At 36.0% G+C, this 26423-nt stretch overlaps 1 protein-coding gene across 3 annotated transcripts in view; it reads left to right on the top strand.

The window, feature by feature from the left end:
- The window catches only part of USP32 (ubiquitin specific peptidase 32), a 208035-nt gene that overhangs the window by 57600 nt on the left and 124012 nt on the right, over positions 1–26423 (top strand). For all 3 annotated transcript variants that reach the window (XM_061175432.1, XM_061175431.1, XM_061175430.1), the window contains exon 2: positions 9284–9411. In XM_061175432.1, the coding sequence (XP_061031415.1) occupies positions 9284–9411 (128 nt within the window). The remainder of the gene's footprint in view (positions 1–9283; positions 9412–26423) is intronic.

Below are 26423 nucleotides of genomic sequence, written 5' to 3'. Positions count from 1 at the left end.
TTTATGAAACTTCCCTAGATTCCTCCCTTGTAATCTTTTCTTCTGTACTTCCATATCACTTGTTTATACCCTTTAGGCTATTTATTACAGTCTACTTTGTGTTATTGGTATGTTACTTATGTATTCATTTATTTAGCAAACATTTGAATTCCTGGGTCCTACTTCCAGAGACTTCAATTTATTGGTTTGGGATGGAGCCTGGGCATCAGAATTCTTTTAATGCTCCTCAGTTGATTCCAGGATTAAGAACTAATAGAATAAAGATATAACACAGTGCCCACCTGGCCTGTGATAAACACTCAAATATTTGTTGACAGATTTTAAGCTTTTAAATCCAAGGACCATAGTTTATTTTTGTATCCCCCATAGCACCCAACACACTATTGCCTACTATTGTATACAGGTTTTCCCTGTTATCCGAAAGTAGAGCATTCCTGTGAAACCTTTTGTAAGCTGAAATGGCATAAAGCAAAGAGGCAGTCACCTTAGGACACATCTAACAATGTACAAAATAAACTGAGATAAAACATAAATGCTCACAGACATAGTTCAGAGCTATGGCAGCTTGATGCTGAGATGCTAGTGTAGTTCCCAGGGAAGGAGCTTGGCAATGCCACTCTTGCTGCTTGGGGTGCGTGATGCCTCTATAATAGCTCTCTGCAAAACAAATGCTAAAAGCTATTTTCGCCTTTTTTTGTAAAAGCAGAAATCCTCTTTAGATTTCTTTTGATTAGCGAAAACAGGTGCTAACGTAGGTTTCTCATGAAAGCGAAGAGGCATAAAGTGAACTTTTGAAAAGCGAGGGATACCTGTATATAATTAGGTGAAATACATAGTCCTTTTCAGTTTTCATGATATTTCATGTAGTTGCAGGGGCCATTCAGAATACGCTTGGATTACTATGTAACTAGAAACTGCTAGACAACCGTAAAATGTTTTTTCTGCTTTTTTTTTTTTTTTTTTTGGCTGTGCCTGCGGGGCAAGTGGGATCCTAGTTCCCCAACCAGGGATTGAACCTGCGCCCCCTGCATTGGAAGCGCGGAGTCTTAACCACTGGATCTACAGGGAAGTCCCTGTTTTTTCTGCTCTTGTTTGTATTTTTAAAATAAATTTTAAAATACCCTCTAGAGAAGTCTTGGATTTACTGAACTCTAAACTAGTCTTGTGTTTGATCTGTGGGTTAAATATAGAATATGAGCTCCATTCTTTAATCTGATACAACGTAGTCTTCATAAAAATGTGACTTTAGTTCAAGTATGATTAGGAGCCTTTATAGATAAATATAATAAATATAGCAATGAATGTACCCATGCTTCCAGTAAATATAATATTTAGCCCAACCTATAGCCAGTGCATGCAGCAGAATTATCAGATTGAACCTTTGACCTATTCAGGCCATATGGCTCCGGACTTGCTTCTTTTATGTGATGTTGATAGTAAAATTTGTTTTACAAAGGGAGGTTTTATTTTGTTCATAATTTTTTGGAATGTTAATAACCTTTTAATTAAAAGTGCTTATGAATACTCATACTTATGTGACTAACCTGGCTTTGAGTAAGATAGCACTCATGGTCAAATCTAATACAGTTGGCCCTCTGTATCCACAGGTTCCTCATCTGTGGATTCAACCAAGTGTGGATCGAAAATATTTGGGGGAAAAAATTCCAGAAAGTTCCAAAAAGCAAAACTTCAATTTGCCACTCCTGCTACACACAGACAACTATTTATATAGCATTTACATTGTATTTACAACAATTTATTGATACTTAGCATTTACACTGTATTAGGTATTATAAGGAATATAGAGATGATTTAAAGTATAGAGGAGCACTTTTGTAGGTTACATGCAAATACTACACCATTTTATATAAAGGACTTTGATCATCTGTGGATTTTGGTATCGGGGTTGGGGTGGGGTGGGTTTGCTGGTCCTGGAACCAATGCCCTGAAGGTACTAAGGGTTGACTTGGGTAGTTCTTTACAATTAATGACAATACTTTCTGTATGCTTGTCTGTCAAACCTACAGAAATTGCCTTCCTCTTCTTGATATTTCCCTTCCTCTTCTGCTTGCTCTCTTTTCCTTCCCTCCCCTTTGTTCCAGTGTTAGGCAGCAGCTGGATCTGCTGGGATGGTAACATTAGTCTATAGGTAAGGAGGAAAAAGGATAGGGGAAGAAAAATTTGTTGTTGTTTGTTGGACTTTTACCTCCTTTCTCCAGTCCTCATTTTCACAACTTTCCTCCAGAGTTAGGAGTAGAAAGTAAACAGGGGCTGCTCTCATTACTGCTAGAAATCTCCTCCTCCCCACAGACTGTCATTATTGGGCATCCATTATTTTTCTGTCTTTGTTTTATACATATATATATATATATATGTAAGTGACCGTGTTGGATTCGAACATATATATATTTTGTTTGTGCCCTTAACCATTTGGCCAGAGGTTGCCAAACTTGGCAGCTGGTGGGCCATATTTAGACTGCATGTTGATTAATTTTTTAAAAAATATTAGCTGCTAACACTTTTAATGTGGAGAGATTTCACAAAAAATTTATATTACTGGTTTCCTCATTGCCACATTGCAGCATAGGCCTGGAACTTAGTAGCAGCTTCACGCTGTAGGAGGAATATGTGCTCTCTGGGGTTCCACAGACCCCACCTGGCCCTCTTCATCGTTTATATTACCCTCCTGCTCCCTGTAGGTATTTCCGTTTTTGAGGTTTGCATCATCAGTCTTTACTACCACCAGTAATTCCTTTTATGCTTGAACTTGTGTTCCAGAGCAGAGGAGCTACAGAATATTTTTGTTCATACAGCTTTTCTTCCCAATGTGAGGTCTGAGAATAGTCAAGTGTAAGGGAGATGCCTTATGTTTCTGGCCTTTTGAGTTGGAATTACACATATATTTTCATTTATTTGGACAATATTTATTGATAGTGATGGTAAAGGATCAGATGAAATGTGGTTCAGAAATAGCGGAGAGTATTAAAGAAGCACAGGTTTCTTGTCAGCGCCCACGGCCCTGAATATGTAGTCCTTCAGCGAGACATAGGCTGCCTGGAGTGAATTCAGTGTCCTCGCCTTAGCTCACCACAGTACACTGTTGCCCTTCACCCTGCTCCGAAAGCCAAGTGATGAGAAAGGGTGGGAAAGTCTTGGATGAGAAGGTGTCCAGGAGGCACATATTCGTGGCTACAATTAACTCAAATCAGCCATGTTAGTCACAGTTATATCAACTGATATAACCTGTAAATCTTACTTAGCTCGGAAGACTACCATTTTCTCTTAAAAACTGATGATTAGGTTGTTTATGCTGATAAGTTGCTATATTAGGTTTATTATAGATCAAATAGGTCTTGAGAATGTCATGCTATAGATGATCAAATGTAAAAAGAATTCACAAGGAGATCTTTATAGAAAGTATATATGCAAATAATCACTAGATGCACCTAGCTATCTGTTTTGCTCTAACTTGTGCTTAGTAATGTAGTTTTAGAGCACTCTTCCCCCTTTTTAGATGTTCTTCCTCTGTGCACAACTATGTCTTTTATGTTTACTATATTGTCATTGTTTATTCATGAGTCTGTCTCTTAGCTGTGAGTTCCTTGAAAGCAGAGTTGGAGGTCTTATTAGTTTTGTGTTCCTCATGGCCTAGCACAGTGTTTGGGCATATGATCAGTAAGGGCACAGTAGCCTTTAATTAATTAATGATTTGTTGATTGATTGATTGCATTTCAGGAGCGTATTACTGGAAGGATTCTGTTTCTGTGGTGAGGACCATAATCTTTGTTTTATCTCTGTTTCAGTATTTGCCCTTTCTGTGTAATTGCTTTTACTTTTGTGCCATAATCATTATGTGATTATCAAGTACTTTCTTTTTCTTACCATATCTTGGTATTTGATTGTGAGTTGCTAATTCTCACTAATGGAATATTTTGAAAACTGAGATGTCTTGAAATCACCAAGGCTTTTTGTTGGATGCGATTTGTGTTAAATTCTCTTGAAAATCTGTTTTGATATGAGAAAAGAAAACTTTCTCCCTTGGTTCTTTGCTTTGGGTGTTCCCTTGTCTTTCATTCACACTTACTTCCTGTTTGAAGAAGGATTTTAGTTCTGTTTCTGTAGTTTTCAATAAGATTCTGGTTAGTTTCTTGACTCTTATGACAGTGTTATAGGTGGACTTGAAATGTTTCTACATTTCCTTAGATTAAGGAAAACCTAAAGTAAAACCAGCCCTTGAGATTTATTTTTTGAAGGTGAAATACCTCTTTAAGCTATTCCCATCGTGGTCAAATATATTAGTTTACTGTCCAAATGTGTTAGTTTACTGTCATGCTTTCCTTTTTTATTCTGGAGTCCTTCATTTCTAATCTAGTCTTGTTCTCTAGGCTTATGCATAGCTGTCCTGCTGGGATATCATATCATAATCATCCTGGAAATTCCCTTTACCTCTCTCATGCTACAGTCAGTGTTTCCTGGATCCCTTTTCTTTCCTTTGTTTACCCCCTCATTTTGTTGTAGGACATTCTCCTGTAGCTTTCTGGAAAAGGTACAGGAGAGATTGTTTGTACTTTTTCCTTGTTATATTTTTATAGTACCCTATTCCTATTTGGATGTAATTTTCTTTTTCTCCTTTTCTGAGAATATTTGGAGGTTTTCATATTTTTTTCTTCTTTCTTCATTATTTCTGTTCACCCCTCCCCCTTCCCCCATTTGTTTGTTTTGGTACCTTTCTTTTTGGAATCTTCCTCAATTTTTGGTGTTCTTTGGCAGTTCATTCATTTTTTCAGTCTACTCTATTGATATATAATTTACATACAATAAAATGCACAGATTTTAAGTATTCAGTTTAGTAAGTTTTGACAATCATATTCACTTTTGTAGCCACCACCCCGATCAAATAGATAAGACATTTCCATCACCTCAGAAGAGTTCCCTCCTATCTCTTTGCAGTGTCTGTTCCCTACAGTTCCAGCCACATACTCCCCACTTCACCACCTGTCAACCACTGTCTTTGACATCACAGCTAGTTTTGCCTCTTTAAGTCTTTTATATAATGCAGTCATATGGTATATGTTCTTTTGTGTCTGGCTTATTTTGCTCAGCATAGTTTTTGAGATCCACTTATGTTGGTGCATGAATCAGTGGTTTCTTCATTTTTATTGCAGAATACTATTCCATTGTATGGATATACCACATTTATTTATTCATCTGTTCAAGGATCAAGGGGTTGTTGTTTCTAGTGTTTTTGCTATTGTTAATAAAGCTCCTTTGTATGTTTCTGTACAGTATTTTCTTGGGTAAATAGCAAGGAGTGGAATTATTGGGTCATAAGGTAAGTATATGCTTAACTTTATAATAACTGCCAAACTGCCTTTTTATTTTAAAGAGTGATGCATTAAAAGATTGACTGGAAGACTTACATGTTTGAGTATATCACTTGTTGACTTGTGGATTTTCCTTTTGGGAACCCAGCCATTTCTAAAGGGGGAATGGAGACATTCCCCTCACCCCATGTCAGTAACAGTAGGTCTTTGTTCTAGAATCATTTACTTTCTTCAGAGAAGAATCCTCATTGATTCTGCCCAGGTGATATATATGTGAGAATAGGGCAAGGGAGGGCAGCTGGATGCAAATGCTCACTTAATCTTCACCTTTTTTCATACCTCATTGTCCTTCCTATAGCTCTCAGCTAAATCTGGTGTTTCCATGTATGGAACCTTTCTGTGTCAGTGTCTCCAGAGAATGTATCTCTGGTTTTTGATATATATCTACATCTAAAAGTGATGTGCGGGGGTGGGTAGATGGTAGATTGGTGCGTGACTGTGTTGTGCTGCAAGGGACCCGAGAGTCTAAGCACTCCTCATATAACTTTCAACCAATTTCTCTTCAATCCCACCTTTTACCCTCACCCCTTTTTTTTTGTGGTAATTGGTACAATGAATTCAAGTCTTTTTTGGGTGCTCTAGACAGAGTAAGTTAGTTCACTTTCTTGTTCACATTTCTCAACTGCTGGTGCTTAGGTTTCAATTTTATTTTATCTGCTCAGGTCAGTCACTCCTCCAGACACTAATGTTCCCCAGAAAAAACTGACTGCCTCTTAGATCCTCAGTTCTTTTTTCTCCTATTCTCTTTGTCCTTGTGAGTTTATGTCCTTTTTTATTCTTGCTGTAATTTTAGTGAAGTCTTTGGAGAGAGAGGAGATAGAAAAACCACACGTGTTCAGTTTTCTATTTTTTCCAGAAATTACTTTTTCTTTCTAAAACTAAAATAACTGCATTAATATTATGTTTTCCTACCCTAAAATTTTACTAGGCTTGATTCTCTTTTGTTTTCCATCTTGCCTGAATCTTTATTTTTAAAGTTTTCAAAGTTTCACTTGTACAATGAACGCTTTTATGTATTCCTTATCTACAGATGAACTAATTGTTAGATTGTTTATTTTGAATAAAAATACTATTTATTTTCAGTAAATATGGATCTCTGGCAGTATTTTAGTGTCTGATAGTTTCTTTTGTGCATATACAATAACTTATTCAATCTGTCTTCTGCTGATGGACATTGTTTGCTTTTACAAATGCTTTAAAAAGCTTATATGTGCATTTTCTCCTGTTATAAGGGAATAAATTCATTAGTCATCTGGTTGCTATTTTTTTAACATATTACCAAACAGTCCTTCAAATATCTGTAACCAACAGTGTATGAGATTATCATTTTATATCACAATGATTGATTTTTCTTGTCTCCTCCACTAGACTATGAGCATCCTAATTTGTTAGTAAAACCATTAATGAAAATTAGGCATATTGAAGAAATAGGTATTCCGGTAGCTGAAGTAATTTCTTCTTTTTTATTGTAATTTATAAAATGAGCTTTGTTCTGTTTCTCACTTTTGCATTCTAAAAAGGAAAAAAAATTAGTAACTTGGGGCTATTAATACTATGAATTCATTTTTTAATGAATTAAGCATCTAGTATTCATACTTTTCTCTAGCTACTTATTCAAGTATTAGTTCTTATTGTTTTATCATTGCCCTACAGGTTGTTGAACTCATTAACTTTCCCTCCCTACCACAGACTTTCATTGAATGATAATCTATGTGCCAGGGCACTCTTTAGTCTTTATCTTGCTGGCCCTTTCTGCCTTACTTGAGACTGTAGACCAGCCCTTTTTCTTGTCCTTTGGAGACTACACTCTTGTTTTTCCTATTCTAACTAGTCCTTGTTGATCTTGTTTGAGTATTTTTTCTTTCTCCACAGGTACTGTAAGCTTTGGTTTCTCCCAGTTTTGTCTCTGTCTCATTTGTGCTCTTCATTCATGGCTTTAATTGCCACCTATAGGTTGATGACTCTCATCAAACCTCTCCTAAGCTTTACACTCATAATTGTAAAAACCCAATGGATCGGGCTTCCCTGGTGGCGCAGTGGTTGAGAATCTGCCTACCAATGCAGGGGACACGGGTTCGAGCCCTGGTCTGGGAAGATCCCACATGCCGCGGAGCAACCAGGCCCGTGAGCCACAATTACTGAGCCTGCACTTCTGGAGCCTGTGCTCCGCAACAAGAGAGGCCGCGATAATGAGAGGCCCGCGCACTGCGATGAAGAGTGGCCCCCACTTGCCACAACTAGAGAAAGCCCTCGCACAGAAACGAAGACCCAACACAGCCATAAATAAATAAATAAATAAATAAAACCCAAAAGTTTAAAAAAAAAAAAAAAACCCAATGGATCTCCCCAAGGTTCCTCATTTTCAGTATGTCCTTATCAGAATTTATCATTTTTTTCTTCCTCACTATTTTTTTTAAAAAATATTTTTTTAATTTATTTATTTGGCTCTGCTGGGTGTTAGTTGCGGCACGCAGGATCTTTGTTGCTGCGTGCGGGATCTTCATTGCAGCATGCGGAATCTTTAGTTGTGGCATGCAAACCCTTAGTTGCGGCATGTGGGCCCTAATCTAGTTCCCTGACTAGGGATTGAACCTGGGCCCCCTGCATTGGGAGTGCAGAGTCTTAGCCACTGGACCACCAGGGAAGTCCCCACTTCCTCACTTACTCTTTTTCGTACATTTCTTTCTACATGCTAATACCATCCTTCAAGTTTCCCAGGATAGAATCCTGAGTGTTATTCTAGATTGCTTCTACTTTTAGTCAAGCTTCAGATTCTACTGACTTTTCCTTCTAAATATTTCCCAGATTTAGCTCCTCCTTTTCTTCTCTTAGTAGCAGTCTATCTTTTGCTTCCACATTTGTTCCATTCTCTATAGAACTGGTAAACTATCTGAATTTTATCTGTGTCCTGTTTCCTGTCTGCCTGGAGTTTGTATCTGAATTGTGTCTGACGGAGTCCCTTCCTTATTATGACAGAACCGAATTTCTCTGAATTGGTCAATGACTGCTTTAGGTTTATCACTTACTACTCCCTGCCTTATTCATTTTGTTCTAGTAACATACAATTCTCCATACGCTCTATACATCATGCTCTATGCATTATACTTTGAAACAAACTGTTATGTCTGCCTGGCATGCCCTTGTCCATTTTGCCTGGGTTAGCCTTTAAAAGTTTAAGTAATCATCCTCTCTGTCCAGAAGTCTTGTCTTTCTTCTCTAGCATGGGATAAAGGTACCAATTCTGTGCCTCCATAGTGACGATTGTACTGACCACATAATACTAAAGAGTATTTATTTTTCTGTCCTTGTAGACCAAGATTGTTCTATTCAGTGGAAAAAAGGCTTCAATGCCTAAAATAAAGTAATGACTCAGTAATTTTTTTTTTGAGAGTGGGTGTCTAAAAATTATAGTTTATTAGAATCATCTATTTATAGGTTACTTTCTTTGTAGATGATGACATGGTCTAAGGTAAACTTAGGGGGTGTCTTCTGCATGGATAGATACGTGCTCAAAGAGTAGAAATAATATAATTTTTATCCCAGAGGCAATGAGTGCATTGCTGCTAAAAACATATTAATGCCAGCGTCTAAGGCCATTTAGCTTACTTGCTAATTCGAAGTACTTGTTACCTCTTCCTTACCCCTGCCTAAAATTTGTATGCATAATTTAATTTTCTGTCATTTGAAAATAGTGGGTCAGGAATTTGCATATTTATTTTCTAGATTAGATTTGAAAATATTAGAATTATGAAAAATATCTTTGGGTTTATTTGACTTATTTGGAAAGAGAAATAATATTTGCCAATTTTTATTAGGAATTGGGTTGAAAAAATGTAAAGATTTTGAGAGATGACTTTTCTCCTCTAGTTTCTTACCCATCTTCTCTTTCTGAATTGCAGTTACAGATGTAGAGCTGAAACGACTGAAAGATGCCTTCAAGAGGACCTGTGGACTCTCATATTACATGGGCCAGCACTGCTTCATCAGAGAAGTGCTTGGGGATGGAGTGCCTCCAAAAGTTGCTGAGGTAATCTTTATGTTCTAGGTTTTCCTTTGAGATAGTTACCACCAGCCTGAATTCTTGAGGGTTCTCCTGGTCTTGACAGATTTAATCTTCCCTACAGTTTTTTTTCTTGCTGAGTAGGTTAACAGATCTTGTTTTAGATGTCAATATGGCTGTGTTCTTAGAGGCCAAATGGGAGTACTGCAGAGCTGCAATTCTGCTTCTGTGTACTTCTGAGCTTTAATAGCCACTGATTATTATCATGGGACCATTTATATGACTAGCTTCTTATTCTTATAAACTTCATCACTCTGACATATAATTTTTATGTTGGGAGTATTTTTATAAATTTTGAATTTAAAACCTTTCCATATAGTAAAACCTAATTAAATTAATTCTGTAAAATTAAATGTTGTTCATGAAACACTAGCTTATTGGAATTTGTAAAGGCTTATTTAAATTCTACTAAAAAATTTAGGTAGAGATAAAATGAGCTAAGTTGATATAAATATCCCCTTTCTAACATTAAGTTCACTATTTTATAAGTATATACAAAGATATGTCATTTGAAAGGTGAAATGAGAATAAAATTAATAAAACAGTGAAAATTATAATAAGAATTTTAAGCTTGGTATATTTCATAAAACCTTAATTCACCATTCCTAATTAGTGACAGTTGATATTTCTAACCTGTGCTGTGTGCTTTTGAATCTTATGGTTTACATAATATAGAAATTACATTTATTGCTTTTTTGTGTGTTTTAATCTTTTTTTTTTTTTTTGGTGGGGATATATGTTGCATTAATTCTGTTACATGTATTCTTGTGTAAAATTATGTGCTTTCTTGCTCTGTCATTATTTTGGATTTATGACAGGATTAGTTTTTTTCCTGATACTATTGATTGGGTTCTCTTTTTCAGTATGAATTCATCTTCCTATTTTCTTTTAATTTATTTGTCTTAAGTGCTAGTATAATATAAAAATTTGGAATTCAGAATTTTTCATTTTAGGATATAACTAGCAATTTAATGAGATAATATAAGTTGCCCAGTAGAGGAAGGGATTTAAACTGAATCCATAGTATTTAAAACAAGATGCTTCCAAATTCAGATGTATACTAACTTGAGCCTTTCTTTCCCTCAGCTTCTTCCTTAAAGTCAAAACTGTCAGTCTCTGTAAATTCATGGTGCTGGGAAAACTTAGGTCAGAATATCTGATTTATCTCTTTGGATCATGTATAAAGATTTACATGTATACATCTACATACCTATAAACAGATGTCCATTCAGGTCCTTGTCCATTTTTTAATTGGGTTGTCTTTTTATGCTTGAGATGTAAGAGTTCTTTATATATTCTAGGTCCCAGTCCCTTATAAGATACATGATTTGCAAATATATTGTCCCATCACTCTCTTGATGGTGTTCTTTGAAACACAAAACTTTAAAATTTTGATAAAGTCCAGTTTACCTGTTTTTCCTTTTATCACTTGTGTTTCTGGTGTTATGTCTAGGAAACCATTGCCTAACCCAAGGTCACAAAGATTTACTCTTCTGTTTCCCTCTAAGGATTTTAGCCCTTACCTTTAGGTCTCATCCATCTTGTGCTAATTTTTGTGTATGGTGTGACGAGTCCAACTTCATTCTTTTGGAAATAGTTCTTTAGTCGTCCTGTTACCGAGTCCAAGCTCCTACTGCTCGCCACATGACAGGTCAATAAATTGAGAGACGCGTTGTGGGGGCAAGGAATAACGACTTTATTCCGAGAGCCAGCAGACCAAGAAGATGGTGGACTAGTGTCCCAAAGAAGCATCTTCCCTGAGTTAGAATTCAGGCTTCTTTTATACTAAAAGGGGAGAGGGTGTGGCTGGTTGTTGCAGACTTCTTGGTGCCTTTGTTCTTGCAGCTGTCCACGGAGGTCTGATCACAATATTCCTAGACCTCCTGCAAGACAAATGTTATTCTCTGTTCTGCAACTTTTTATCTTATATGAATGAAAAAGTGTTATACCTTTAAAAAGTCAGAGCCTTAAGAATGGGCTATCTTGTATATTTCAGGCTATAGGCAACATTCTTTTACCAAAGGTGCAAAGCCTGCATGACTAAACACAGGCAACAGAGCGCAAAGGTTAGAGCTAAAGGAATAGATTCAATATGGAGTCAGGTTTATTCTTCTCTGTTATAGTCTGAGCAACTGTTTGTTGAAAAGATTATTCTTTCCCATTGAATCGTCTTATCACTGTTGTTGAAAATCAACTGATCATAAGCATAAGGTTTTACTTCTGGATTCTCAATTCTATTCCATTGCTTTCTGTGTCTATCCTTGCATCAGTATCATATTGTCTTGATTACTCTAGGTTTATAGTAAGTGTTGAAATCAGAAAGTGTCATTTCCCCATCTTTCTAATTTTTCAAGTTGTTGCGTCTATTCTGGGTCCCTTGCATTTACATATGAATTTTTGTATCAGTTTTTCAATTTCTGCAAAAGAAGCAGCTGAGATTTCGATAGGGGTTGCATTGAATCAGTAGATTGATTTGGGGAGTATTGCCATTTTAACAATATTTAAGTCTTCTGACTCACAAAATTAGAATGCCTTTCCATTGATTTAGATTTTTAATTTCTTTCAGCAATGTTATATAGTTTTCAGTGTACAAGTCAAATGTCCATCAATAGAACAAAATGTGGTATATCTAATCTATAGAATGGAATATTGTTAATAAAAAAGGAATGAAGTTTTCTGATACATGCATGGATGAACCTTCAAAACATTCTAAGTCAAATACAAAACACCATGTATTTTTTTATTCTATTTGTGTGAAATGGCCAGAATAGCCAAATCTATGGAGACAGGAAATAGATTAGTGGCACTTTGTTAAAATTTTAGCTGATTTTTTTCTTACTCGCTTGCATGGTAGCTGCCTCTTCCTGCTGTTGTTTTGGAGGAATCTGTCTTTCTTGAAATGTCAGATACAGGTTGCCCTGTTAACTCAGCTCTCCGATATGCTCAAGAAATGTAATATGATAGTTAAATGACTTTTTCTTGTTTTTAGGTTAGGAGTGACACTCAGGCTTTCTACATCTAAGGTGGAAGTGGAACTCCCTGGAGCGTCATTTTTATGTGAATATTTTGTAAATTTCATTTCACTCAAAATTATTTCAAGAGTCTCTGTCCTTTGGACTATCTTTTAAGAATCATCACTGGCTAGAATAATTAAAGTATTGAATAATTGTTTTACAAGAATGATCTTAATTTTAAATTGTAAAATCCATAATGATAGTTTCAAATTTCAGTTTCATTGTAGTTAACACTTTTTTGTGTGTAAACTCTAGCACAGTATTAAACACAAATAGAAATTTTATAAATGCTTTTAGTGATGATGGTGAACTTCATTTATCCTATTATTTATGGACCTAGGTTTATTTTAAGTGAGGAGGAGTACTATTAGCATGTGAATATTGATTAGTACATATAACACTGTGTAAGTTTTAAAGTACTATAAGGAACTAAGTACTTCTGTCTTTAATCTCTCATATTTTCTCATGAAAGAATGTCTTTATAGTGTCTCATACAATAATCTCAAAGGATGAGTGAACCCCATTAAGCTCAGTTCTGGAACAGTTCCAGCATTTATATAAAATGAGCTTGTAGCTTATTTCAGGCATCTCTCCAAGACAGGCAGGTTAGTAGATAGACTTCAACTTTTGTGTGTATTTGGGAAAGGGAGAGAATTTATGAGTATGTTTCATCTTGCAGAGTACAAAGTTATTTGCTAAAGAAGAAATAGTACATTTTAAGTAAAATGGAAGTATAGATCTGGGCAGATAGTTTTGAAGTTTGAATTTAGATATAGTGGGTAGGCAGACTCATAGAATGGAGGATCTGTATTCTGTAGTTGCAGCAAAATCTTGTTAAATGATGGGATTTCTAAACAAAGTGATTAGTTGCAAAGCTAAGGAAGTAATCATTTCACTGTATATGGCTCTTCTGCGATCTTTCTTAAAATCCTTCTAAGAGTTTCCTATGATAAATTCCAAGAGAGGCTATTTTGGATAAGGAAAAATAACTCAAAGCAGTTTAAAATTTTTAGAATCAAAGCATTGATTTCATTTGACTCATTATTTTCTAGGATAGATTAGTGTACTTAATATTTTGATGTAATTCTGATCTTGCTTATAATAATAACTATGTGTTATTTGAACAAAATATTAAATGAATGGAATTTGAGGGAATTAAGAAAACAAGGTCAAAACAAGGTGAATGGAAAACTGTGTTCTACTTGAAATTGGACTTCTCTGAACCAAGGCCACTAACTCTTAATTATTCAGTGTTTTTTCTTTAGTGTGTCACCCATCTCCCAACCCCTATTCCCCCAAATAAATCTAATGACAAAACATTTCCATGTAGTATTAATTTGTAATCATTTCCTCTTGTTTTCACATTCACTTAAAACTGGTTTTCACCATTTACAAAATATGCGATGCAAGTGAATTGATAGTTGCTACTCCTTAACTATTTCTTTTAACTGGAAACTCTTAAATCTCTATCCCAGGATTGATTTCAATTCTGGATGGCTGTCTAGGATAAAAATTCCACTCCACCTTCCTCCATAAAGCTGTCTCTGACAATTTTAGCCCACACTGTTTTTCTCCCATCCTTAAACTCTTAACAGGCATTAAAGCCTGCCTCTGTACTATGTAGTACAATGTTTTTATTAGATAATGACTAATTGTTCATTTAAATCTTGTCTCAACTAAGTTATGATTCTTGACAGGCAGACTTTATGACTTTTAAAAAATTGGCCCCAGAGTGTTGTGCATATAATATAAACTCAGTGAGTATTTTGATTTGTTTTGTTTTGTTTTGTTTGTAAGTAATTGTATATTCTGCAAAACCCTATTGTAAGAATGACCAGGACAATGACCAGGAAACCATACTCCTAAAGTCAATTAGCTTTGCTAGCTTTGCAGTCTTTGAACATTTAACCTTTTCCAAATCAGAGGAAAATGCACATTTTAAGCAAAAGCAATCATAGAGCCTGGAGTGTTTTTAGACGTAGTGGTCAACATGTGAAAACAAGCAGCTGATTAGTAGGATATTTTTCCATTAGTGTTGGTAAATTTATGCTGAGGTATTCATAATGCATTTAGATGCCCCTTGGGACTAGGGACATGCATTTATTGAGTTGGCCAAAAAGTTTGTTGCAGTTTTTCAGTAAGATGTTATGGAAAAACCCGAACGAACTTTTTGGCCAATCCAATACTAGACAGTCTAGGTTTAGGGGGCCTATCTGACCATAGAATAATGATTTGTGTTGTTTTTTTGTTTTGATGTTAGTTGATCAGTATTATTGATTACATCCCTTTATGTTGGATTTACTAGCATCATGGATAACAACTTTCTTGACAACTCTAGCCATTGTCAGCTCCTGATGCTGTTGATCATTGACTATTATAATATACTAAAATAATATGTTCATATCAACCAGAGAAAAACAGCTAATGTTTTCATGTTACATTAAGTCCTAGTCTTGACATTATGGCTAACAGTAGAACACTAAGCAGGATACTAGTGTAGAATCTTTCTCTGGAACTAGAATCTGTAAAATATCCACTAGTCTTTATCTTAACTGCATCACTTTCGTTCAGACTAATATTCATGCTAGTTCTTAAATTGCATTGTTGTTTTTTTTTTTTGTATTTCTCTTTGTAAGACCAGACAAAAAAGATTCCAAGGGCTCTCTTAGATGAAGATAATAACAGAATATATCACTCCCTTCTTGTAAAATTACATATGGACTTTTAAAAAAAATATGCATTATTGTCTTGATGGTTCTTAACTGCCAAGTTTTATCCTAGAGCAATATTTAAACAGTTTCATAAGCTATTGAAAAACAAAGTTTATAGTAGAAGAGCTGACATGTCATTAAGCATAATGGGACTAGGGAATTCCTTGTATAAAACATTACATCAAATACATTACATAAATTATAAGTGTTCTAAGTGGTATGCCAGATGTCAAATAAGTTACTTATATTGGTACTAAAAAATACTCTTATAGAAAATAACTTATGCATAATCACTTATTTTGAATCCTTGGTGTATTAAGTGAGCCACTGACGTGACTAGTGTAGTAGATGATAAAAATAATTGACATCCTTTTCAAATCAGTCTTGATAAGACACTTCTATCCAATAGCATATTCCTTAATTGGTATTATAAGGTAAAATAAGGTTGATTTAATTTATAATTGAGAGTGTTAAAAACCTCTGCCTAAATTTAGCTGATAAAATTCAGCTGAGTTTGACTACAGAAGTTGGAAATTTTATATAAAAAGAATTCTAAATGGTGGGAAAAGCAACTAACATTTTCTAAACTTGGGTGAATGTAAAAGGAAGGCATATTCATTCTTATCCTTTTCTCCCTTTCTGCATGCCCATGGAATAAATATAGCTGTATTTTATTGAGCACCTATCTAATAAATTTCTTTTCTTTTTAAAATTTATTTATTTTTGGCTGCGTTGGGTCTTTGTTGCTGTGCGTGGACTTTCTCTAGTTGCGGAGAGTGGGGGGCTACTCTTCCTTGCGGTGCATGGACTTCTTATTGCGGTGGCTTCTCTTGTTGCGGAGCACAGGCTCTAGGCACGCGGGCTTCAGTAGTTGTGGTGCGTGGGCTCAGTAGTTGTGGCTCGCGGGCTCTAGAGTGCAGGCTCAGTAGTTGTGGTGCACGGGCTTTGTTGCTCGGCGGCATTTGGGATCTTACTGGACCAGGAATCAAACCCGTGACTCCTGCATTGGCAGGCGGATTCTTAAACACTGTGCCACCAGGGAAGTCCCTAATAAATTTCTGTTTGTAGCAGAAATGGAATGATTTTTATGTTTGCCTTGCATATGGTAGTTATTATCTTTTAAGACTATCATCTTTGAGTAATATGAGTTATTATATTCAATACTTAGATTAAAATATAGGGAGAAGAGTTGTAAAATACAGTTGAACTTTCTGTATTTCCATAATTTTGTCATTAAGTGATAAATATGAGAATCCTTCCTTAATGTACTTCTAAATGTAATTTCTTTTTTTAAAAATAATTTTATTTATTTATTTTTGGCTACGTTGGGTCTTTGTTGCTGCACACGGGCTTTCTCTAGTTGCGGCGAGTGGGGGCTACTCTTCGTTGCAGTGCACAGGCTTCTCATTGTGGTGGCTTCTCTTGTTGCAGAGCAAGGGCTCTAGGTGTGCGGGCTTCAGTAGTTGCGGCATGCGGGCTCTAGGGCGTGCAGGCTTCAGTAGTTGTGGCTCACGGGCTCTATAGCGCAGGCTCAGTAGTTGTGGTGCACAGGCTTAGTTGCCCCGCGGCATGTGGGATCTTCCCAGACCAGGGATTGAACTAATGTCCCCTGCATTGGCAGGCGGATTCTTAACCACTGTGCCACCAGGGAAGTCCCTAAATGTAATTTCTTGATGCTTTATTTTTTATGAGTAGCTGATTGAAAATATGAAGAGGAAAGAATTTATGTTCAGAGTCATTTATTTATTTGTTCTGTTAAAATTTATGTATTCTATTTATTTATTTTTGGCTGTGTTGGATCTTCATTGTTGTGCGCGGGCTTTCTCTAGTTGCAGCGCACGGGCTTCTCATTGTGGTGGCTTCTCTTGTTGCAGAGCACAGGCTCTAGGCACGTGGGGTTCAGTAGTTGTGGTACACGGTCTCAGTAGTTGTGGTGCATGGGCTTAGTTGCTCTGCGGCATGTGGGGTCTTCCCGGTCCAGGGCTCGGACCCCTGTCCCCTGCATTGGCAGGTGGATTCTTAACCACTGTGCCACCAAGGACGTCTCCAGAGTCATTTATACTTACAGCTTTAGGGTACACTTTTTCCTGCCTAGTTCTCTATTAAGTTATAAGAACATCCTGAAGCACCTTTCTGAGAATCTGAGGTGTTGTCCCAAATATGCTATTATAAAAAATGATGGACTTAAAGAAATTATTAGCTGTGTAATGGTTAACATTTCATACTATATACATCATTGCAGTTTTGAATACAAATACGTACAGTATATAAACAACATAACCACATATATTGTAGTTTCAAATATATGTAACACTTTATAGTCATCAAAAATTGTGATTTTAGGATTAATTTTGTAATTAAGGGACATTGCAGTCAACTGTGGGATTTTCAAGGGTGTATTCTCAGGAAACAAATGGCATGAAGAAACAGCAATATATCCTCCTATGTTCACACAAACTAATACAGGATAGCAAGTCATTTATTGAAAAATGTTTATATATTATGGCTAAAAAGGAAGTCCTTAGTATAGTCTATCCTTTTTTCTTTTTTTTACAGTATTGTTCTTTAGTAAGCGTCTCGTTTATTCCCATTATTTAAAATAAATATTTGTTGTAAAATGTCTCTGATTTTTTGTGAATGCATAAAAGTTTCTTGAAATGAACTCTAAATAATAGTATATAATAAATGATTGGTAATACATACAGTAATACATATCATTGTATTTTCTCCTATATTAGTTAACTTTTCTCAGCAACATACATTTAATAACTAGTCCACGGGAACGGGAATATGTTTTAAAGAAGTCTTGTCCTGTATTTTTAGCTGCTAAAGCTAGATTATTGAAGTCTTTAATTTATTCTTATTTTTCCTGAGAGTTTGATACTAATAAAATATATTTCTTCACTGGGCAGTCTTTCTTTGACCTTCTTCCTTTTAAAATAGAAGCATATTAAAAACGTTCATTCTGCTTATTATAAATATAGTAATGTTTTTCATGAGGATTTTCTTTTTACTACTTTGTAAAATTATATTCAGTGACTTAGCAGTAAAAAGGAAGACCTGTTGGTACACACACAACATAAGTGAATCTCACAATCACTATGCTAAATGAAAGAATCCAATTAAAAATAGAGCACATGCTTATGATTCCATTCATATAAAATTCTAGAAAATGCAAAATCTATCATGAAACGAAGCTTACCTAGAGCCTGGTACTGGTGTTGGTGCAGGAGGAAGGAGAGGGAGGTATAAATTACACAGGGACATGAAACTTGAGGTGACAGAAATGTTTGTTACTTGTTTTTTTTTTGGCTGTGCTGGGTCTTCGTTTCTGCGCACGGGCTTTCTCTAATTGCGGTGAGTGGGGGCTACTCTTTGTTGCGGTGTGTGTGCTTCTCATTGCAGTGGCTTCTCTTGTTGTGGAGTGCAGGCTCTAGGCGCGCAGGCTTCAGTGGTTGCAGTATATGGGCTCAGTAGCTGCAGCACGTGGGCCCCAGAGCACGCGGGCTTCAGTGGTTGAGGTGCGTGGGCTCAGTAGTTGCCGCGTGTGGGCTCTAGCGCATGTGGGCTTCAGTAGTTGTGGTGTGTAGGCTCAGTAGTTGCAGCATGCGGGCTGTAGAGCGTGCGGGCTTCAGTAGATGTGGCGCACAGGCTCAGTAGTTGTGGTGCGCAGGCTTAGTTGCCCCACGGCATGTGGGATCGAACTCGTGTCCCCCTGCATTGGCAGGCAGATTCTTAACCACTGGACCACCAGGGAAGTCCTGTTACTTGTTTTCTTGATTGTGATTATGGTTTCAGTGGTATGACATGACGTGTGACAAAACGGATCAATTGTACACTTTAAATATGTGCAGTTTATTGTACTTCAGTTATTCCTCTAAAACTTGGTAGAACATTTAATTAGATGTACTTTTTGAGCTTTTCAGGAAGAATACTTATTCTACTTGGAAAAGTGAGCTGGAAATATAAAAATTGACTATTGACAGACATATGATTTCCTTTTCGTTCTTCATTAGGATATTTGGATTTTAGTTCTAACTTTATTATTTACTTCATGATTTTTTCCTAGTCACTTAAGTTCTGAGGCAAAAGAACCTCCAAACCTTCCATCAGAATTATTGTAGGAATTTAGGTATATGACCAGCTTGACTATAGCTAGAAGAGTTTGAAGTGCAGTTAAATTGTTTTATTCATTTATTTATTTATTTGGTTGCACTGGGTCTTAGTTGCAGCTGACGGGCTCCTTAGTTGCGGCTCGCCGGCTCCTTTAGTTGTGGCACGTGGGCTTCTTAGTTGTGGCACATGGGCTCCTTAGTTGTGGCTTGCCAGCTCCTTAGTTGTGGCATGTGAACTCTTAGTTGTGGCATGCACGTGGGATCTAGTTCCCTGATCAGGGATCGAACCTGGGCCCCCTGCATTGGGAGCACCGAGTCTTAGCCACTGTGCCACCAGGGAAGTCCCATGAAGTGCAGTTAAATTGTAATGTTCTACTGTTGACTTTGAGATCTGCCTGGATTGGAGGAGAGAAGGATATCAGTAGGTTAGTCTGGGAATGTTGGGGCAGTGAAAGGAAAGAATTCCCAATGATAAATTTGGAACTCTGCCTTTTTCTCCTGATTTAAGTTATGGATTAAATTAAGCTTTTAGAAAATAAAAGTGAAAGCAAGGCAATTCTAGAATGAGATCATTAATCATAGAAGATCCAGTATAATTAGCTTCCAAGAAAAGTATGGATAATAAAGTAAGATAAGAACAGACAAGGGGAGTCAGTTGTGAGGACAAGGATCCAATCTTAGGATCATGGATTAAGATGTGGAACAGCAAAGAAAAAAGCTAGCCAGGAAATCTCACTAGGCAGAATTCAGGGGTACTAACTCCAAGGAGAATAATTTTGACTTGAAACTTAGTAGTTGAACCTGCAGCATTAACAGGTTTCTTTCTTCAAGCATCAGTGGGTTTAAGGAAAATTCAGTTTCTTCCTTGGGATGGGAATAGATCAGCTGTAAGGGACAAATATTTGCTTTAAAGGAAGCTAGTGAGTAGAAGGGGAGTTACAACCCAGAACTTCAAAAACATTATTTAATGATGTTAAATAAGCCAAGGCCAAGCTAATTGAGAGGGTATACTAATAATTTACCTCACCGATGTCTAGTGACACTGTAGTTTATGCTCTGAGCCTTTTTTGTAGTTGTGTATTTGAACAGACTTAAGTAGACAAGGTATCTTCAGAGATGAGAAAAGAGGGTACAGACTGAATCTTAGGACTGACTTGCTATCCAGTGTGGTGGCAGCAGGAAGTTACCTAAGACAGAGGTAATAATCTGGTTTGTTCAGTCAGTCCTGGGATTAGTTTACTGGTCTGACAGTCTGTCAGATATTAAATAATTAATGTACAGAGGTATTCTGAATATTTTGTTTAGGCAAGGCTCCTTTGCTGTTGGGCTTGAGGAAGGGAGAGAAGTAATAAGGTGTGTTCTATTCTCTAAATTTAAGAAGAGTATTTGTTAGTAACTTACTTTCTGACTCTTATATAAACATTTAATGCCATGGATTCATGACTACCATATAACAGTCAACAATTCTGTGGGATATATACCTGACACAGGCCTAGGATAATTCTTAATGTGAAAAATAATGGATTGTAGGACAAATATTAATGAAATATACCAAGAATATGGAGCAACTAACATGTTTTAGTTTTTTTCTGAAAATAGTATTTAATATTTTCCCTTCAACAATAAATTTAACAATTTTTCTTTAACAATAAAGTAAGTTGACAGGATAGTAATCTATATAAATAAAATTAATTTCTATCTCTTAGAACGTTCTGTGAAAATAACCAGACTTATTTTCATAAAACTTGGTTAAGTTTGTTTGGGGAGATAGGACTTATAGACTATTCTATACTATATTATAGACTGTTCTGTACTCTGTGCATGAAGTTTTCTTTGGTGATTCTTTAGGGGAATTTCAAGGAGAGAGGCATCTTACATAGTTTCTCATACTGAGGTCCAAGGATTCTATGTGACTTACCACAAGTATTAAGTACCAACAGAATGAGAAAATAAACTATGGTGTCAAATATGGACCTCAAATCAAGTTACAAGGTTAGATGGTCTGACATGCAGGCTTTGATTTATTATTGATCTATGTACCAGTGGGAAATGCAACACCACTCTCCCCCACCTAAACTCGACAGTGACTAAATATATTAGTTTTGCTTTTCTTTTATGTAAAAGAATTTCAAAGGTAGGTATTCTAGGGCTTGAATGGCAGCTGCCCTATCATTAGGGACCCAGGTCCTATTTGATCAGAGAGTCTTTTCGGAAGTCCACCCATTGACTTTCAGTTTTATCACATTGGCTATCCCCAGTTGCAAGAGACTCTAGAAAATGTAAAAAATGTAAGTTTGAACAGGTATAATAATACCTTAGAAAAACTTGGGGTTCTATTACAAGGAAGAAAAGAAAAATGGTTATTGTATAGATAGCTAACAGTTTCTGCCACAAGCTATATCATACAAGGTGTATTATGATCCAGGGTAAAGTAGCAACAGGAATATACTTATATAGATTGGACAGTTGAACATTTTATTTAATAAAATTGCCTTTTAAAAAATGTATGCAATAAATGTTTTAGTTATTTATATTGAATTACAGTGCTTTTTTGTTTTTAATTGCTCTGTATTTCATGTTTTATAATCCTGTGAACTGTTATCAATTGATTTAAAAGAAATAGGTAATGTGTGTGTATGACACACTATTTAAAACTTACAGAAGGGATTCCTTGGTGGCGCAGTGGTTGGGAATCCACCTGCCAATGCACGGGACATGGGTTCGAGCCCTGGTCTGGGAAGATCCCACATGCCACGGAGCAGCTAAGCCCGTGCCCCACAGCTACTGAGCCTGCTCTCCAGAGCCCGTGTGCCACAACTACTGAGCCCGCGCGCCTGGAGCCTGTGCTCCACAGCAGGAGAAGCCACCACAGTGAGAAGCCCGCTCACAGCAGGCAGGAGTGGCCCCCGCTCGCCGCAACTAGAGAGAGCCCGTGCGCAGCAATGAAGACCCAATGCTGCCAAAAATAAAAATAAATAAAATAAATAAATTTTAAAAAAATTTAAAAAATAAAACTTACAGAAGAGTTTTAAGTGAAAAGTTAATACTTCTCCATTTTATCCCCATTATCTAGAGTCCTTCCCCAGCAGCAACCAGTTACTTGTTTTGCAAATAAAAATTTTAAATTATTTTTTTTATCATAGTGATATATGCATATAGTTAAAGTAGAATCAGAAAGAAAGTGAAAAACAAGAATCCTTGTCCCCGCATACCTAAATCTCATCCTGGTTCCAGAGGCAACCACTTTCTAGTAATAGTTTCTTGTATATACCTCCATTTTCTAAATACTGTTCTTTACTGCTAATTCTTAGTTAATTTTAGATTTTATCCTTTGCTTTCCAATTGTAGAAGATATTTAGCATTCTTACACACTCCACACCACATCATCCCAATGCAGTTGTATCACAATCTTTGGTTAAATTGGTATTTGTTATTTATAGTGTTATGACTATGTAAATATTCTCTGCAACATGGTGTACTGTTATTTAGTTTTCTTTCTTATTCAATTTTTGTTTTTTCCTGGAATTATAACGGTTTCCTTATTTCTTAAAAATTGAGGTATACTCGATTTACAGTATTTTATAAGTTTCAGGTGTTCAGCAGAGTGATTCACAATTTTTAAAGATTATACTCCATTTATAGTTGTTGTAAAATATTGCCTTATTTTTTCATTTGCTTAGTTTTCATACCTGTGGCTAAATTGTTCTATACCTTCCAACTTTTTAGTATAATTTTCTGTGAGACAATGGTTAATTTTTTATACTGATCTTCTAAATGTATTTTTAGCTTAAGTACTTTAGTTGTGGTAGATACATATATACATATCATATATTTCTTTCTTTCTATCTACCTGTCTGTCTGTCTGTCTATCTATCTCAGGCTGTCTTTGTTTCCTCTAATATTGCATGAATTTTTATGCTTTTTGGCCTTCTTTGTCCCAACCATGAATAAAAAAAAAATGCAAGATTTAATTAGTGAGTTTTCCTTATTTGCTATTGAGGTAATGTGGGACATCAAGACAAAATATAGGGGCTTCCCTGGTGGAGCAGTGGTTAAGAATCCACCTGCCAATGCAGGGGACACGGGTTCGAACCCTGGTCCGGGAAGATCCCACATGTCACGGAGCAACTGAGCCTGTGCTCTGCAACGAAGAGTAGCCCCTGCTCACCGCAACTAGAGAAAGCCCGCGCACAGCAACAAAGACCCAATGCAGCCATAAAATAAATAAATAAAATAAATAAATTTATTTAAAAATAGGTAAAATATAGGAGGTGAATTGAGGATGAATTTTAATTACATCATTTGCGTGTTGTTAAATTACCATTAGTAACAACAATGGAAATATACTAGATATAAAATTCCATCTGTACAAAGCAGCTGACCTCAGAGGAAGGAAAAATCAGGCTTAAGAATTGTTTTATTTATTTTTTCCCTCTCATGTGAAAGAAGCTGAGATATTCTTTAAAATCAAGTTGGTAGCATCTCTGAAAATGTGTTTTACAGATTCTGGCTAGAGTTTAGCTTTTTAAATAGTTTATAGTTTAAAAATCAGTTTATAATTGGCACTGTTCACAGAAATTAGTAGTAGGCAAAATAGTTTTAAGTTATTTTATGTATGGTTGGCAACTTTAATAGTATTCTAGCTCTGAAGAATAATTTCTTCATTAATTTCCAAATGACAGAGCAGTAAAGGTATTTTGACAATTATACGGAAAACTATACTGGCATATAATACCTCACATTAAGATTCATCCTGAACTATTTTTCCCATCTTTGCTCTTTCTTGTAGTTATATTTGATTTTCAAAAATTTCAGATTAGGAATAAAAATACTTATAGAAGTAGTCTTCAAAAAAGTGTATTAAACCAACTTTGCTATGTATACCACTTCTTTGCTTTAAATGAAATAGTGCTGTTTTTTCCCTAGCAGCTTTTTCCTTAACAGTTCTGTAATTATTGAGATATAGTACATGCTATTCAATTCACCCATTTAAAGTATATAGTTAATGGCTTTTAGTTTGTTCACAGAGTTGTGCAACTATCACCACAATCAGTTTTATCACCCCTAAAAGAAACCTTATTCTCTCCATCCCTCCTCTGCCAGCCCTAAGCTAACTAATATACCAGTTACTTTCCATCTCTATATATTTACCTATTCTGGACATTTCATATAAATGGAATCACATTGTATATGGTCTTCTGCGACTGGCTTCTTTGACTTAGATGAATCTCAAAAACATTATGCTATCTTGCAGCATGTATCGCTTCTTCATTCCTTTTTAATAGGATAATATTCTATTGTATGGATATATCACATTTTGTTTATTCATTAATCAATCAATGGATATTTGAGTTATTTTCACTTCTGAGCTATTATAAATAATGATGCTCTGAACATTCATTGCATTTATGTTTTCATTTCTCTTGGGTATATACCTTGGATGGAATTTCTAGATCTTATGGTAACTCTGTGTTTAACCTTTTGAGGAACTGTCAGACTGTTCTCCAAAGTGGCACCATTTTACATTACCACCAACAGTGTGCGAGGATTCCAATATTTCTCTACATCCTTGCCAACCTTGTTATTAATTGTGTTTGATTATAGTCACCCCAGTGGGTGTGAAGTGGTATCTTATTGTGGGTTTTTTTTTTTAATTAATTAATTAATTAATTTTTGGCTGCGTTGGGTCTTCATTGCTGCGTGTGGGCTTTCTCTAGTTGCGGCGGGCGGGGGCTAATCTTCGTTGCGGTGCGTGGGCTTCTCATTGCAGTGGCTTCTCTTGTTGTGGAGCACAGGCTCTAGGCATGCCGGCTTCAGTAGTTGTGGCACGCAGTCTCAGCAGTTGTGGCTTGTGGGCTCTAGAGCACAGGCTCAGTAATTGTGGTGCACGGGCTCAGTTGCTCCGCGGCCTGTGGGATCTTCCCGGACCAGGGCTCGAACCCTTGTTGCCTGCATTGGCAGGTGGATTCTTAACCACTGTGCCACCAGGGAAGTCCCGCTCATTGTGGTTTTGATTTGCATTTCCCTCAATAGTGGTATCCTGAAATAAAGTTTTTAATTTTTAAGGAAGAATATTTGAAAAGAATCTCTAACTGTTCAGATATCTTGATTAAATATGTTAGTGGATCTGAAGTGTATAGTAAAGGTTTATACATTCTGTGGTGTACATGTATACGGAAGTTTGTGTTTGGCTTAATTGACTCAAGCCATTTCAGGGCACTGAAGAATTTGAGGTTTTTTGTATTTCAGCAATAGATATTTTTGAAAATTTAAAATAATAATCATTCTTCAAATTTAATGTTGATATAAAAGACTTAATCTATATTGTGTATGGTGGCTCTGTAGAGTCCAGGTCTAGAACTCAGGGACTATCTCCTCTTTTTTGAACCCCAAGTCAGTTAATTTTGATGTTTTCCAATCTTGATCCTTTTCTGAATTTCTACTTTTTAAAATCCATTTTTAACAATATCTATATATCTGTTAATTTTGTATAAATAAAATTTTGTGAAGACTTACTAATATAGGGAACCAAGATGAAATGCCATAAATCACTTATACATTTTCTTGGTTTGTAGTATAATACTTACTAAATTCATCTAAGAACAATATTTTAAAACATAAATAAATATGATTTAGTTCTGCAGAGCTACTACCCATCTCACTCTAAAGAAACAGCATGTTGAGTCTCAAGATATATTAAACACATCTTGTATAAAACAGTGGACCTGTTTTGTACCTAGTAGTCACATTTTACTTATTTTTTTTCTTAGTCTCATAAGGACTTATATTTTGATACTATTTATTTTTGTTCATTAACTTTATTCAGTAGTCATTGAGTGCCAACTATAGGCCCTTTATCAAAAAGGGGTGACTAAAGTTGTGACAAAGTTGAAATATACTGTCTCGTAATCTCATTAGAGTTATGAAGAAAGTCACCTGATTAAAATAATTAACACTGAGTTGTTAATGACTAGTATAGTTGGCCTTCACAAGGAGTTTTCACTCTTAAAAGTTGAGCTTGTTTTCCCAGATTTCCAATTAGTAGACCTAGGGAAGTGATTTTTTTTTTTTTTTTGCTTGCTGTATTCTTCAGTTCTAAAATTTCCATTTGGTTTCTATGCTGAGACTTTCCATCTTTC

Source organism: Eubalaena glacialis, chromosome 19 (assembly GCF_028564815.1).
Source record: "Eubalaena glacialis isolate mEubGla1 chromosome 19, mEubGla1.1.hap2.+ XY, whole genome shotgun sequence".
NCBI lineage: Eukaryota > Metazoa > Chordata > Mammalia > Artiodactyla > Balaenidae > Eubalaena > Eubalaena glacialis.
The sequence above is the reverse complement of the archived record's forward strand: the minus strand, read 5'-3'. Positions and strand labels throughout refer to the sequence as shown.